The 14,300-nt window shown below is 44.4% G+C and overlaps 1 protein-coding gene across 1 annotated transcript in view; it reads left to right on the top strand.

Annotated features, from left to right (window-relative positions):
- RBFOX2 (RNA binding fox-1 homolog 2) overlaps window positions 1–14,300 on the top strand; it is a 172,975-nt gene that overhangs the window by 29,248 nt on the left and 129,427 nt on the right. The window contains 1 exon segment of the mRNA XM_042792194.1: window positions 8,854–8,904. Coding sequence (XP_042648128.1) covers window positions 8,854–8,904 — 51 coding nt within the window.

The following is a 14,300-nucleotide window of genomic DNA, read 5'->3' as shown; positions in this document are numbered from 1 at the left end:
TCCCATCTTGGTCTTACTAGGTGCAATTAATGCCCTGGATGCTTTCATCAGTGCTGCTTCTGAAGCAGTGTGCTGCCCAGGAGGCAAAGGGTTTGGTCTTTCTCTGTCCTTTGTGATGCCTCTTTGGGATGCCCCTTGTGAGAAGAGGGAGCTGCCATGCTGTGCAAGTCACCCTCACAGCACTCAAGGGGGTTCGTTCTCTTTTATAGATGCCCTTTTGTTCCCTGCTGTTGCAGGGAGAGGAGCTTTCCAGGAGGGGGATGAAGAGGCCAAGCTTAATGGTCTTAAAAGTGGATTTTTTTTTTTTTTTTTTTATTTTGGGAGGGAAGGCCTGGGAGTTGTTTCTCTCTAACTGTTTCCAGATGGTGCTGCTAGAACACAAAGATTTCTAGTGTGTTTGGGATGGCGGTGGCCAAGACCCCCAGCCCCCCCTCCTGCTTCCCCCCTCAGCGTTTCCTGTGCAGCTCCACAATCCTGCAGGCTTAATCAGAAACAGCCCTGGCTGCTGAGGCGCTCCTGAAGCCTGCCTTTTCTTCACCCTGTGCCCCAAGCCCTGTGCTTTCTCCCTTCTCTGGGCTTTTTAACCCTTTGCCATCACAGCTCCAGCCTGTCAGCCTGCTTGCTTTGCTTCTCTCCTTTCTCAGGCCGGCTGTGGACACTTGCAGTGCCCCAGAGATGAAACTGCATTTGGCTAGACTGCTCAAAGAAATTATCCCTTTTGGGAAGGGGAAGCTGGTTTGTAATGTGAACCTGGGAAAATAATTTCTTTAACTAGGGCGGCTTATGCAATCAGGCCAGCATGTCCAGGGCACAGAAAATTTCTCTTGCACCTATTTGCCTGCAGCACTTGGTATACAGCATGATTTGGTCTGAATCATGTGCTGTCGTGCATCTATCTCTTTTTTCGTGCCAATTTCCCTAAAAGCAAAGCAGGTTTGATTTTATATCACAGCCTCTTTACACTCAACCAACAAATTAGTTTCAAGCTTCTCTTCTGCAGGTAATACAACAATTATAATTTCATTCTGTAAAGTAGAAGTACTCTTACTTCCTTTTAGCCTTTGAGCAACAGCCTCCGAATAGCTGTAAAATCAGCCAAGAAGCTTGTGATCAACTGACTTCCCTTCTGGATCTGAGGTCTGCCATCTCCCTTGTCCTGTTCTTTCCCATATTCTCCCTCCTGTTTTTTGAGAAAGCAGAAGCAATGAAGCTGTCTGCTAAGGCAAAACTCTCTAGTCCTCTTCACCTTGTGAAAGCTTGTAGCCATCATGTTTGAGCAAGCTGGATTTTCATGCCGTGAGCATGTTGCCCTGTAATGAGTGGCTTAGCATGAATTATGTGTGAAATGCTTCCTCAGCCCCATGTAACCATTACGGCATCCAAAGTTGCCCCCAGTGCTGGGTTTAAAGCTTTGTTGTGAGCCCTGTCCTGTTCCTGTTGAGTAAGAGTGGAAGTGAAGATGAGCTGCCATTTTAAAATGTTTCTGCCTCGTAGAAGAGGAGGGAAATCAATATTGTGTGTTATTGACTTCTGTGTATGCAGAGTGTCCTTGTATTTGCTAGATCATAGACGTCACACTGTGCACAGTATTCCCAGGGGCTTTAACTCGCACTGGATCTATTGTTGCCAATGTAGGTTATGGATCAGCGGAGGCAGGCTGTATTTCTTTTATGCCCAGAGCAGTATGAGGATGCTGACATATGAAATCCCCAAAAAAGTGTGTTTTGCATGTTTAAATTACATTAAATTAGTAAAACCGCATCTGTTTCAGAAGCTGAAAACACCCCTTAGCTGATCTGGAAAATGAAAAACCCAGTTGGTAGAAAGTTCCATCTGACCTCTAGAAAGCTACTTTATTTAAAAAAAAAAAAAAAAAATACCAAACCTGAAGTCCAGAAGGAATCTGCGTTGTTGTAAAGAATCTCTGTAAAATACTTCAATTTTTAGCTCTTCCATTTTAGAGGTGGAAGTGTTTTCTGTGTGTGAAAGTCCCCCTTCTCTCTGCAAAATTAGACATCGGTATTGTAACTTCATATGGATGCTGTCAGCTTAAAACCTGAGTGTGCATTTGTAAACTTGTTGCATACTGAATTTTTTAATAGACCTGAAAATTTAAATACCATCTTTCTGTGTGGTTTGGTCAGACATACCTTTGTGTGTATTCTGTTCTGCAGCTTTTGTTACCAACCAGTTATCGTTCCTGCAGTATACATAGGGTTTTCACGGAACAGAGGTACCAGGAGGTTGGAGTTAAGTCAATATGTATTTCAAACACAGAAAATTGCACTGGCACATTTGGGTGGCTTCACCAGGGTTCTGTTCAACAGGGAAACAGCATCCCCCAAAGCTGCCCTGTTCTGTCTTGCTGGCCACCTTCTGGGCTTCCCTAGCTAATTGCTCCAAACGATTCAAACTCTGGTCAGGACAGAAGGCTATTTTTATTAATCTGACATCACCTTCCTTTCTCGTCTTTACTGTGTCACCGGGCTTCCCGCCCGGGGGGCCTCTGGTGGGCCTGGCCTCCCTCAAGCGGGGCCCTGCCCATGAACGATGGCCGAGAGGAGGGCCTGCAGGCTCCATGGCGGGCTGTGGGGTACTGTGTCCCCTCTGCAGAGACAGGCGTTCGGTTTTGGAGAGCCACGGGCTTGCAAAGCCTTGAGGCGGGTGCAGGCACCCAGAACCGGGACCCCCTTGCGCTGGGGGGCTGGAGCCGGTGAGAGGCCGCGCACCGTGGGGAATCCGGAGCCCTGCGAGGCGGCGGGGACCCGGCACAGGAGCTCTCCTGTCCCATGCGCCTGATGTTGTGCGATTCCTGCTGAAAACCGTGATATTTTTAGGAGAAGGGGAAACCTGGAGTGGTGGGGGTGGGGGACAGGCCAGAGGCTGCTGCCGCTGCAGCAACGGGGCCAGAATTCCAGGAAGGAAGAGGGGCCGGATGGGCCTCCATCCCGGCCTGTGCCAGGCCCCGGCCTCCAGGCCCTGGAGTGGGGAAGCCTGTGGGCACTTCCCTGCTCCCACAGGGGCAGCGGCCGGCGTCAGGCCCGCTGGTGGCCGGAGCGCCGCGCTGGTGGCCACACCGCCGCGCTGGCGGCCACACCGCTCCTGTTCTTCTGTCCCTCAAGAAGCGGCCTCGGTACTTCGGGTGGGTGTGGGAAGCCAGGGCCGTGCTAGCTGGCATGCATCTTCCCAGCCGTCAAGGGCAGCGGCTCGCAGAGTACTTGGGGTGGCGCCTTTTATCAAAATCTCAGGCTTTTAATCCCCAAATACACTCTAAAAAAAAAAAAAAAAAGATTGATAAGGAGTAAAATGTCAGTCCTGTTACTTGCGTCCAGAAAATCATGTTGTTGGTATCAGGACACTAACAAGGAAGCAAATAAATGGAAGTCCTTTGCTAGATGATGTCTGCGTGTCTGGAAACTGGCCAAAGCCGAGAAACGAGTTTAATTGAAAGTGAAGACAGCCGAAGGGAAGCGTCCCGCACTATAGATGCAGTTATTGAAACTGCAGAGTGATTAGCAAGAGCTATATGTCAAATTAGGGTAAGTATCGAGGGAGAAGGGTGACATTAAGATCCATTTAAAAACTACTTCAGTTTTTCATTAATAATTGGTAATTCAGCCTTAGATGCTGCTTTTTCCATTAATTTTATCCACAGACAATTTGGGGTAGGAAGATGGCGCACACAATTGAGAAGGCAGACTGAATGCATCAGGTTCACTCGGACAAAGAAACAGATATTTCCATTTTGTTTATATGAAATAATTTGTGCAAGTAAGGGTCTGTTGAAGAATTACCTATTTTCTTGGTAGCTGATAATAAGGTCAAGGCATTTACAGTTTTACTAGTGCTCTGCCACAGTTAAAATACTAAAAAGCCTTTTTCAAGAACACACCCTGCCTCCCCCAGCACAGGGTTTCTGTCTTTCCTGCTATGGAAGCACTAAAGCAAAAGAGATGTTGAAACCACAGGGCTGTGGTGAACAGTGCTGGGATTTCTGTCTGGCCCATGAGCTTTACTTTTTAGCAACTGTCACTTTCCGATTAATAGCTTAGTTGCCAGTTTTTAACCTTTTTCGGGGGTAAACGTCTTACTCTGTGTTCTAGAAAAGTAGCTTCTGTTTGTGCAGTACAAGTCTCTGATAAATGTGTAGCTTGTGCTATCTCACCACTTCAAAATCCCATTTTGATTTTGGGAGGAACAAATAATTTGTTGCCTTCATTTCATTGCTCTGTGTAGTCCAGGGGTTTCTGGCTTTCCGGACCTGGGGCTCTCCCTTGCCACTTCTGTCAAAGCCACCAGGCTGCTGTGCTGCTGCTAACTCTCGGGGCAGCTGGAGCAGAGACAGATGAGCTGTTCTTGCATTGGTTTTGCTGCTGTTGTTCAGAACCCAAGAGGCAGTTGTGAAACTCAAAAGAATTGCATTAACTTCACTCCACTTTTCCCAGCATCATCAGGAAAACAGGCATGCTGCAGATCTGGGGAAGAGATTGCTTGGTCATGTTTCTGAGGTTATCTTTGCAACCGAAAGGACTCAGCACTTCAAATTGAAGCCTGGATTCAGCAAGAATTGATTCTCCAGCTGGGGAAATATGGATGAACTCATTAAGCCAACAGTTTCTACCAGCAGTTTTAATCTGCAGGCTTTAGGTTTAGTTTGGCTGTCAAGAAACAATTGCTAATCAAGCCTCACTGATTGTTGTGCCTGGAAAAATGGCGAGTGTGACATGAAATTAATTTCTTCTGGGATCAAGTTAGATCAAAGAGAATTATTGCCTCTTTAAGCTAAAATTTAGTTTTATTTTTAAGAAAGGGGTAAGAGGACTTTCAGACTTTCCATCATGTGTTGCCACCATGACTGTTTCCTCCAGAAGGCTGACTGTACTCCAGTCCTCTGTGCCCTCTCATAAGTTAATGGCACCTGCAGAGTTGATTGCTTCTGACTGGTGTCCAGGTTTGTTGACAATTCCTCATGTTTTCAAGATGTGTCTAATTCAGCAACTTTTGAAATTTTTTGAGAGGTGTCAAAAAAACCAATGACCCGAAAGGCTGACTATTCTGCTAGTGCAGGAGCATCTGCTTTGCTCTTCAGTCATCTGCAAATGGCTGTACTGTGTTTACCTGGTGACCCATGAAGGTACCTGTGGCTTGCAGTTTGTAGCAGACCTTACCATTGCAAATGCCAATGGAAAAGAACTTGTGTTGGTAAGGCCAGGAAATTAAAGAAGGGGGAAAATCCCAAGTAAAGAGGTTAGGTTAAAGGTTTAGTGGCTTTGACTGAGTTGTGAATTTCATCCAGTTGGCTGGCACAGAGACTGTAACTGGGGTACAACCGCAACGCTGTCACATCCTACGGAAGTGTGGAAGCCCATGCGTGAGATACTCGATACAGTTTGCATAAAAGCACAATGTGTGTTGCAGAAATCCGATGTACTGTATTAGCTTCTGTGTTGTTTTGGTTTTGTTTTGTTTTTTTTTTTTTTTTTTTTTTTTCCCCCTCCTCATGCTAAGCAAATCGCAAGTACCCGAGAAATGCCTTTCAGTGATAAACAAAGTAATGAACCATCCCAGTGTCAGGTTGATTTGATTTTGCAGGCTAGCGCTGCCTAACTCAATTTCTTTACGAATGTCTGGTTACATGTTGGTATTGAAAGAGAAATGTAATTGGCAGGAGGGAGCTGTGAGAGAGATGGAGTTATCTGGGGATTCCCTCTCCCACCAGGCTGCTACCAGAAGACAAAATCCCTCTGTGTTTGTGAGCAGGGTATTTATCTGTGTCAAACCTTCCCTCTCTCTCTTTTCACTTCCATTTTGTGAGATTAGTTTTGTGTGTGTGCAGGCAGACAAGGAGATTGAGCTGTATTCCCAGCCTCTGCTGCCTTAAATCACCCGCTAACTAACAGGATATTTCTGTCTGGGTGTTGCTGGACTGTCCTGTTCCAGTTGTAGGAGTTTAACACTTTCACTTCTTGCTCCATTTAGTTTTCAACAAAAGCAAACTCCGTATGGAATAATCATGCAGCAGGCCCCAGATTCACCATTAGTGACCTGTAAAATTGGCAGCACTGGAGATTATTGGCGGGGGACGGTTTCCCTAGGCGCTTCCTGCCTTCTCCTGGAGAGTTACGTTCAATTAGAGCAATGATACGCACAGCGGGGATTTTGCAGAGTTCAGTCCTTGGTGGTAGTGCTGCTGTATTAAAGGCAGAGATATCTTTGGCCTTTTTGTGACTCCAGTGTTCCAGCTGCTACCCTCTTGCTAACCTCTGCTTTTCCTAATGTAACCTCTTTCACCTCTTCTTTTACCTTCTGATGCAATCATATCCCTCAAACATTTTTAGCTTGCGATTTGTGGTGTTTGTCTTCCAAAAAAACAAAGTGGAGACTGCTGGCTGTATGGTGTTGGTTTTTTGGTGTGTATTTTTTTTTTTTTCCTGCCGCCCCCCCTCCCCTTTCCACTCAATTTGTTTCTTTCAGACCTCTTGCATACTGTGGACTGTCCTCAGATCTCTGTAATCATCTTTCTCTTCCTTTTCACACTCCTGTGATTTGCTTCTACTTATGAAACCATTTTGTTTCTAGAGGTGATTTCTGGCATCCAGGTCCTTTGACTTCTGGAAGTCCCACAAAGTTTGTCTCTTTTCCTTCACAGCCTTGTGGTGGCAGTCCCTTTTGTTGGTCCCTGATGTGAAGAACATGATCCTCAAAATAATGATTTCTGTTTCCTTTCTTCATTATAACTTCCTGCTTGCATTCACTGCCCATATTTGTAGTATCTCCATTTATTCTTTATTCTCTGTGTGGAAATCTTTGTGGCTTACAAAGTGTTGAGAGAGGCTGGTACACAAGTGTATTTGAAGTACTGAACTTGCAGAGGTGTGTGTAAGTACTGTTATAAGCGTGCCTGGAATGGTCTTCAGGTCTTCAGAATGGTCTTCAGAAGACCAAATCTCCTGATACAAGGTAGATGTTCATGGCGCTTATGTCTAAGTTGCTAAACTGTAGAGTGTGGGAGAAACAATCACAGTACTTGCTTAAAATTTGTACTTGCATAGGGGGGAGAAAAGTACTAGCCATGCATTTTCGTCGTTATGTTGCTTGTTTTTAAGTTAAGTTCACAGTTAAAACCCAAAAGCTTTGGGTGGTGCTGTCAGTCTCCACTTGCTGCTTTCAACTTCTGTGTTTTTCCTTCTGCTTCGGTATTTATGGCGTTCCGTGCTTTACCTGTTTGCTGGCTATTAGTATTTGAGAAGAATGTACTCACAGGGTGGTCAACATAATTAATTACTCTTAATCCCCAAAAACTGGCAGCCAGAAGTTTTGTTGTCCTTAAAACTCTCATACTGTGAATGCTACTGTAGCTTTAGCATGAGAGGCTGGATGTTTCCTGGCAAGTTTCCATGGAGAATCCCATGGGCAGATTTGAGGTAAAGAGGAAGAGAGGGAGGATGAATACAAATTTAAAATAGCATTGCTTGTCACTGTATTGAAATATTAGCACCTGGCTTTTTAGCAGAAGTTGTGTTCTTATGTAAACTGTGAAATTGTGCCAGGGGCCACATGCCCTGTGTAGGGCAGAAGGCCTTTCTCTGGTAGGAGCTGGCCTGTTTAACACAAATATCCCATCACAAAGGCCAAAACATTTCAACAAAAACTCTTTCTGACATCCATTGTACATCTTGGTCAGCTTCATGCCCAAAATGTCTTTGCTTTTGACAATTTGGGATTGTTTTGCTGTGTTTTGTCAGGGTCTTCCTGTTTGGGTCTCTTCCTTTCTCTCACTAAGAGCTGCTGGAGAAAGTGCAGGGCTGATTTAGGAGTTCTTCCTCATAAGTTGTAACAAGAGGTAGACTTAAAAACTGATTGTGGAGGGTGGCTGCCTCCTTTCTTCCTCCTGGTGTTCTGCTGGGAGTTGCTTCTGAGTGCACAAGGGCACCAGGGTGGAATTGTTACAGGGCTTGTCTGGTTTAATTTATCCTCCACCCAGAGAGAAAGATGGATGCAGGGGGTGTGTGTGTGAGTGCCCTCTCCCCATTTCGAATAGGAGGTGTTGGAGGGAGAGTAACAGAAATAAACATTTAGGAAGTATTGTGAAGTATGTTGTCTTAATCCCCACTGCACTGCTAAAGTAGAGATGAGTCTGGGAGTTTCATGGAGAAACTCCAGAAGTGTTGGAGATTCATGAGATATATATATTTCTGCAGAGCAGGGTGATGGGGTTGCCAGTAACACAAAATGTGTAGGCTTGGGAGTCCCTTCTGGGGTGAAGGAAGAAAGTCTAGAGGATTGATTTCCTGTTGGGAGTGTTTGAGGCATTGCTCAGGCTTACAGGGGTGTTTGAAGTTACACCGACTGCTTTTTAAGTTCATGTTAAACTGTTAGTACAGTCTTGAAAAGGAGAAAATTGATGCTTTTATTGCTAATGTTTAGGGAAACATTTATTCAAGACTGGGCAAGGTGGGCAGTAGCTTCTGTAATTTTATGTTCTGTTTTGTTCAGTTTTCATGATGGTAAATGAAGCTTGCATATAAAAATTCTTTGGAAAATTACAAAAATTATACACAACTGAAATTACAGGGGGTAAAGTAGGATTAGTTTATGCCTATTTTATGGCTTTGATTTCTTTTTCTTTTTTTCTTTTGCTTCTGCACAACTTGTTATGTGCAGTTGAAAATGAATTTTAGGTGTTTTGGCTTACATGGAAAATAGGAAGTTAGCAGAATACTTTAATCTTAGCTCATTCTTCCCCCATTTCATGCAGGTTCTTGTTTTTGGCTGAGCTAAGACAGACGTATAATTCCTTGGTTTCTATTCCTTGTAACTACTACATTTGCTCTTCATTTTCTTGTCTTGCAGAACGAGCCTCTGACTTCAGGTTATCATGGATACCCAGCGAGAGACAATCAAGTAAGAGTCTGATTGCAGTAAATGTGTGTGCACGCGTCTCTGTACACTTATGGATGTTTTGTTTGACAGCTTCCTGGCTGTCCTGTTACGGAGTGGAATTTGTTTTGTTCTATTGTGGAATGCTGCTAGAGATATATGTGGTAAACTGAATGTTTTTTATGGCCTGCAGCAGTATGTGGCAATGTGCCTGGTAAGGGGTTAAACATGATCCACATTACCAACAATTATTCTTAAAAACATTGTAACTTAGAATCCCTGTCCTAAGCTCCCACTGTATCTCCTCAGTGATAATGAACGTAGATGTTCAAGTGCCAGTGCATGCTTGGCCCTGCTTTATACTTACTGCTGTAATTCTAGCATCTGGGGAGCAAAACAACACTGAGTTTTTGTGAGAGTCTGCTTTGCTGGTGGAGTAGGGAATGAGATGTCCCATTGGTTTGTTACTAGTATTTGTGCACTTCTGTTGCCTTCCTTTCAAGTCCTGCAGGGTCCCTGCCCCTTGCTTTTACTCAGGATGTTCTCCTTCTGCAGTAGTAAAAATTATACTGTTCAGTGCATCACATCTGTAAGCATTCTCTTGCCTCCTAGCAGAAGACAGAGAAATCCCAGTTGATGAATTTGTGTGACGGAAGGAGGAGATGCTTTGGAACAAATGAAATTTAATGGGTTGTAAGATACCACTGTCACACATTAAATATCCCGTCTTAGAATGAAGGTCTTTTTTCAGTGTTCTGCAGTGCTACTGCAAAGCAGAGTAGGAACTAGTGTAACAGGAAATTAATACGCACGGAAAAATCAATAATGCAGCATATTTCAGTAATGAGCAAATAACAAAACCAAAAAAAAATTCTTGAATACTCTCAGATACTGCTATATAAAGAAAGTGATTTTCATCATATCTTGATGAGGACTGGGTAGATGTAGCAACAGCTTAAGGGGAGATGTTTTTATGAAGGAAGTGTAGCATAGTGAAAACTCAGCAACTGAAGAGCTCAAATCTTTGGTGCTTCTGCTGCATCTATGAATCTCCATATAGGAGGAAATTATTCAGAATGTCTACTGGGATATATTAAACTGTTAACTAGCACAAATAAATATTACGCGCTGGGATGCTGTGAGACTTGTGTTCCTATTCTATCCAGGCTAAGTAAGTTATGCTAGGTTGAGAGGCAGTCACAGATCCTTAAAGCGGTTCATATTTGCTTTTGGTTTTTCCATTCTGGTGGCACCCTCTACACCTTATTTTGCACTTCACTGTACCCATTTAGGGGTGGTTTTGGGTGTCTTTGGGTGTTTCATTTTGGTGACTACCAGTATGTCCCACTTCACAGGTTTGCTCTTTCTCATTCTTCAATAACTCTTCTGGTCTGAAAGTCCAGAACTGCCGTTGCTGGCAGGTCACCAGATCAGCAGAGATGGGCCTGGGAAGCTGTACAGCAGCCAGGGCGTGAAATGGGAATTACAGCCTGGGCAGCCCTGGAGGGCTCTGTACGGGTGAGCATGGGCAGTAATGTATATTAGCAAGTGTGCATATGTATTTCAGATGGCAGATAGCTTTATGGAAATTTCTTAGTGGACAAGCAGCTTCGGTTTAACTCTGGAGTTTTCATTTTAACAAATACTTGTAAAAATCTTTTTTTGGCTCTTCCCCCCTTCCCTCTCCCCCCCCCCTCCCCCGCCACCCTGTTCTCAGTAACATCTTGATCTGTGGTAAGTGTTTGTCCTTCTGTCTTGCTTTTGGCCCTGAAGCAGCTTAAATTCAGGTCTGTTTTCACTAATGAGGTTTCAAGGCTTTTAGCTAATCTGATTGGGAGCCTCTAACATGATAGCAGCAGAGAAAGAAGTCTTCTGTTGCCACAGACTGGGGCTGGTGTGGGAGAGACAGCAATGGCTGATCCATCACCTGCCTTTCTGTACCGGGGAAGGAGGAAGGAAGTGGTGTGGGAATATGTATAGCAATTACGAGATGCAGGAGCAATTGTGTTGTATTTTCTCAGATTAGGAGCTGGATTGATCTGGTGAGTGTAAGTCTCTGTATCTTGCTGTTTCCTGTTGCAGTTCTTTACTGTAAATGCTTGTACTGTGCTTTTTACCTTAGCAGAAGTATCAAAGCAGAGCTTTATTTTTAAGGTTTCTCATCATGTGACCACAGTAGTCCTGCCAGAAGTTCTGTGGATGCAATTTACGCTTTCTTTCACCTGACATAGCATCCTACTCCTTCACTTGTTTGTATCTCCTTTTTGCTCTTTCAAGCTCTAAAGTGCTGTTAATTGCTGGCTGCAAACCTTTCACTGTGCTGTTTTTACACCCTCTAGTGGTTAAATCATACCCAGATGTTCCAGACTATTGTAGTCTTTCTTCCTACCAGTGGAAATGTGTGATTGGTTTGAGTCCTCACTTTGGCCATTTGGGAATCTTTAGGGTCTACAGTATGAAGTTTATTTTGAATCCTTTCCCAAATATTTAAGCATTCTGTCATCATCATGCATGGGACGTGGCACTGAGGCAAATGAGATGGGTTCATGTTGAGGCTGTGTTCCTCTTTATTCTGGTGTTGTGTGATTGCTTTATGATAGCCCAGAGTTTTGGGTTGTTGCGCAGCCCCCCTCATTCCTCACCTGCCCTGCCAGAGCGCTGGCTTACTGAACTTTCGGTGGTGACAGGGCCTGGGGAGCATGTTAGCTAAATCATTGCGGTGTAAGTTTGCCTAAAAAGAGAAGGCTTTCTGTTGCTGGTGTTGCACTGCTGGGTCTACATTACAGCCATGTAAGGACCTGGAGAGCGCTCTGGGATTCTCAAGAAATCAAGGTTTGCTCTGTGGATGTCTAATGCACATAGAGGAATGGCAGGGTGCCCCTCCTTTTCCCCAAAGCTAGGCTGATGGCAGGGATGAAGCCCTCAGTAAAGGGAAAATAAGGGAAGTGTTACTGTAACATTGTTAACAGTGATGAGAACCAAGTCTTAAGTCTTTTGGTGAGGAGAGCTTATTCTCTGGGGACTATTCAGTTCTTTATCCCTCTGTTGGGCCTGCCAACAAAACAGTGTTTCTTTTTTCGTAACACGAGCACCTGCCTAAAATGCAGTGAACCAAGACTTTCTTGCTTCATTTCCCAAGCTGTGACAAACAGTTCTGAGGTTGGTCTCAACATGGAAAATGACTAGTACGGCTATACTGATACCACTTTTACATATAGACAAACTCATCAAGAATTAATACTCTGCTTCCAGAAAGCTATTCCATGCTAACTGTGCCAGCTTATTTTATGTACAGCCAAGGCCCATGTCATATTGCTCTAGTGCTTTTCATGTCCATATGTATTAGACATGATATTTGAAATTTGAGTGATGAATACTAGCACTTCTGTGGCAGAATTTGGCAGCTGCACAGAATAATTTTGTTCTCCAACAGGAAGCAAAATGAGCAAGATCACCTTGTTTAGCTGCCACTGAAGGGAAGAGAGGAGAGAGAGTTTGTGGAAGCAGGAGGTAATTGCACGCACCAGAACTGGGTCAGGATGTTGGAGCTATTACACCTCTTCTGTTATGGAAAGTGATCCTCAGCTATCACAACAGGTTACTATGTTGGTTTGAAGCCTCTTTTAAAAGCTTGTACTTCCATGAGTACAATTCTTAAATCAAACTGGACCATTGGCTCGGTACTAATGTGGTGGAAACATCGTCACCTATTACAAGTGACACTTCCTTCAACAGCTTAATTTCGGTGGCTGGTTTTCCATTTGAGCACTCACCAGGCCTGACCTGTTGTTCTCATGTATGTAGATGAGATTTCAGCCCAAGGTAGCATGGGTGCCCATGGCAACTGCTAGGAACAGCTTTATCTCTATCCCCTCAGTTTGAGTTCAAGCTTAAGGTGAAATGCTGTTAAATCCTCTCCAATTGTCAGCCTGTTCCCCCGGGTCTTTACTCACTTGCTGCTTTGGAGTATTTGTTGGGGCATTATAGGCAACAGGCAGCTGTGTGCACTCCCCTCCCTCGGGCCACAAGCTGGTCTGGGTGAACTGAACAGCAGTGGTGGCAGTCTGTGAGAACAGGAAGCCTCCCCTGTTGCTTTTTTTTTCCCCCTGTTTGTTTTCTTTGCCCAGTCCATCCTGATGTGGGGAGCTCAGCAAGGAAGCTCTTCATCCTGAGATGTGAAGGGTGTGCATGAGCTCTCATGGGGAGGTAGGACAGCAGGTCACCAGGCTTCCCGTTGGAGCCGGCTGTACAGAGGCACTGCTGCTCCCCCGGTGGTGGCTGCTCCTCTCGGTGGTCTCTCTGCAGCAAGTAGCGGTATCTCGGCAGAGAGTTCAGAGGAGGGAACCTCTGTCCTCTTGTCCGTGTGGTCTGAGGCTCCTTCACCTATCTTAGTCATGTGGATGACGTGTGAATTTGGGGATATTGCCCCAACTTGATTAGCAGCTGAGTGGTTCAGTATGGATTAGGATATCCACAAAAATCTCTTGTTTTAGTATTAACAGACTGCGATGCTGTTGTCATAAAACAAATAAAAAGTGACCTTCTGGAGGAAAATGGTTTGGCCACGTTTGTTTTTATTTGTACCATGATAGCACCAGCCACAGTCTCTTCAGTGTCTTAGAACAAAGACTCCCTGTCTCAAGAGTTTAAATCTGTAAGTAGTGTTCCTCAAAAGTGTTTTGATTTTTAATTTGTTTTCCTACTTTGTAACTGACCGTGACAATAAACTGTATAGTGTGCATGCTGACTGGCTCCATAACCGGTGAGATTGTGGCCGTGGAAATGTTAAGTTATTCAGGAGCTAGAAAGGAGGGTTGTTTCTGATTTTTTTGGTTTGTTGCTTACACTTTTGGTTTGAATAGTGTGTTTAATACAAATGCTTAAACTGAGGGACAGAGGGAGGTGCTAGAAAGGCCTTAAACAAAGTTTTTGAACACCTTCCTCCTTGAATAAATAGCCAGGACAAAGATCAGGAAGCGTCTGAGGTCCTTCAAGTAAAATGGATAAGACCAGGCTTGGTGTTTGTTCCTGGTGCTTCTGAGGAGTACCTCTTTGCTTGAAAGCAAATAGACCAAAATTTGCGATGGGACCAAGCTAATGAGGGGAAACTGCTCTGAACATTTTCCTTAAGTTTAAAATGAGGTGAATTAGGGTTAAGACTGCCAAATCTACAGCTTCATGGCTTCTACAGACTCTCTTCAGGCAAGCAGTGAAATGTTTCCACTCTGTACTAGGCAGGACCAAATGGATTTTCTGTTACTGACCTAACTGCAGTGTCCCATTGAAAATAATGAGCTTCACTTTAGAGAATGCAGTCTGGGCAGAAATGTCCAGCGTATTTAGGAGATGGGAAGCATCTGTGAGGCAGCTGCATGCAGAGGGGTTCAAGGGGGAGTCTAGTGGGATAACTGCTGAGAGGG

Source organism: Tyto alba, unplaced genomic scaffold (assembly GCF_018691265.1).
Source record: "Tyto alba isolate M040663 unplaced genomic scaffold, T.alba_DEE_v4.0 Super-Scaffold_2, whole genome shotgun sequence".
In the NCBI taxonomy this organism is placed as follows: Eukaryota; Metazoa; Chordata; class Aves; order Strigiformes; family Tytonidae; genus Tyto; species Tyto alba.
Note: the sequence above shows the minus strand (reverse complement) of the source record. Positions and strands in the feature narration are given on the sequence as shown.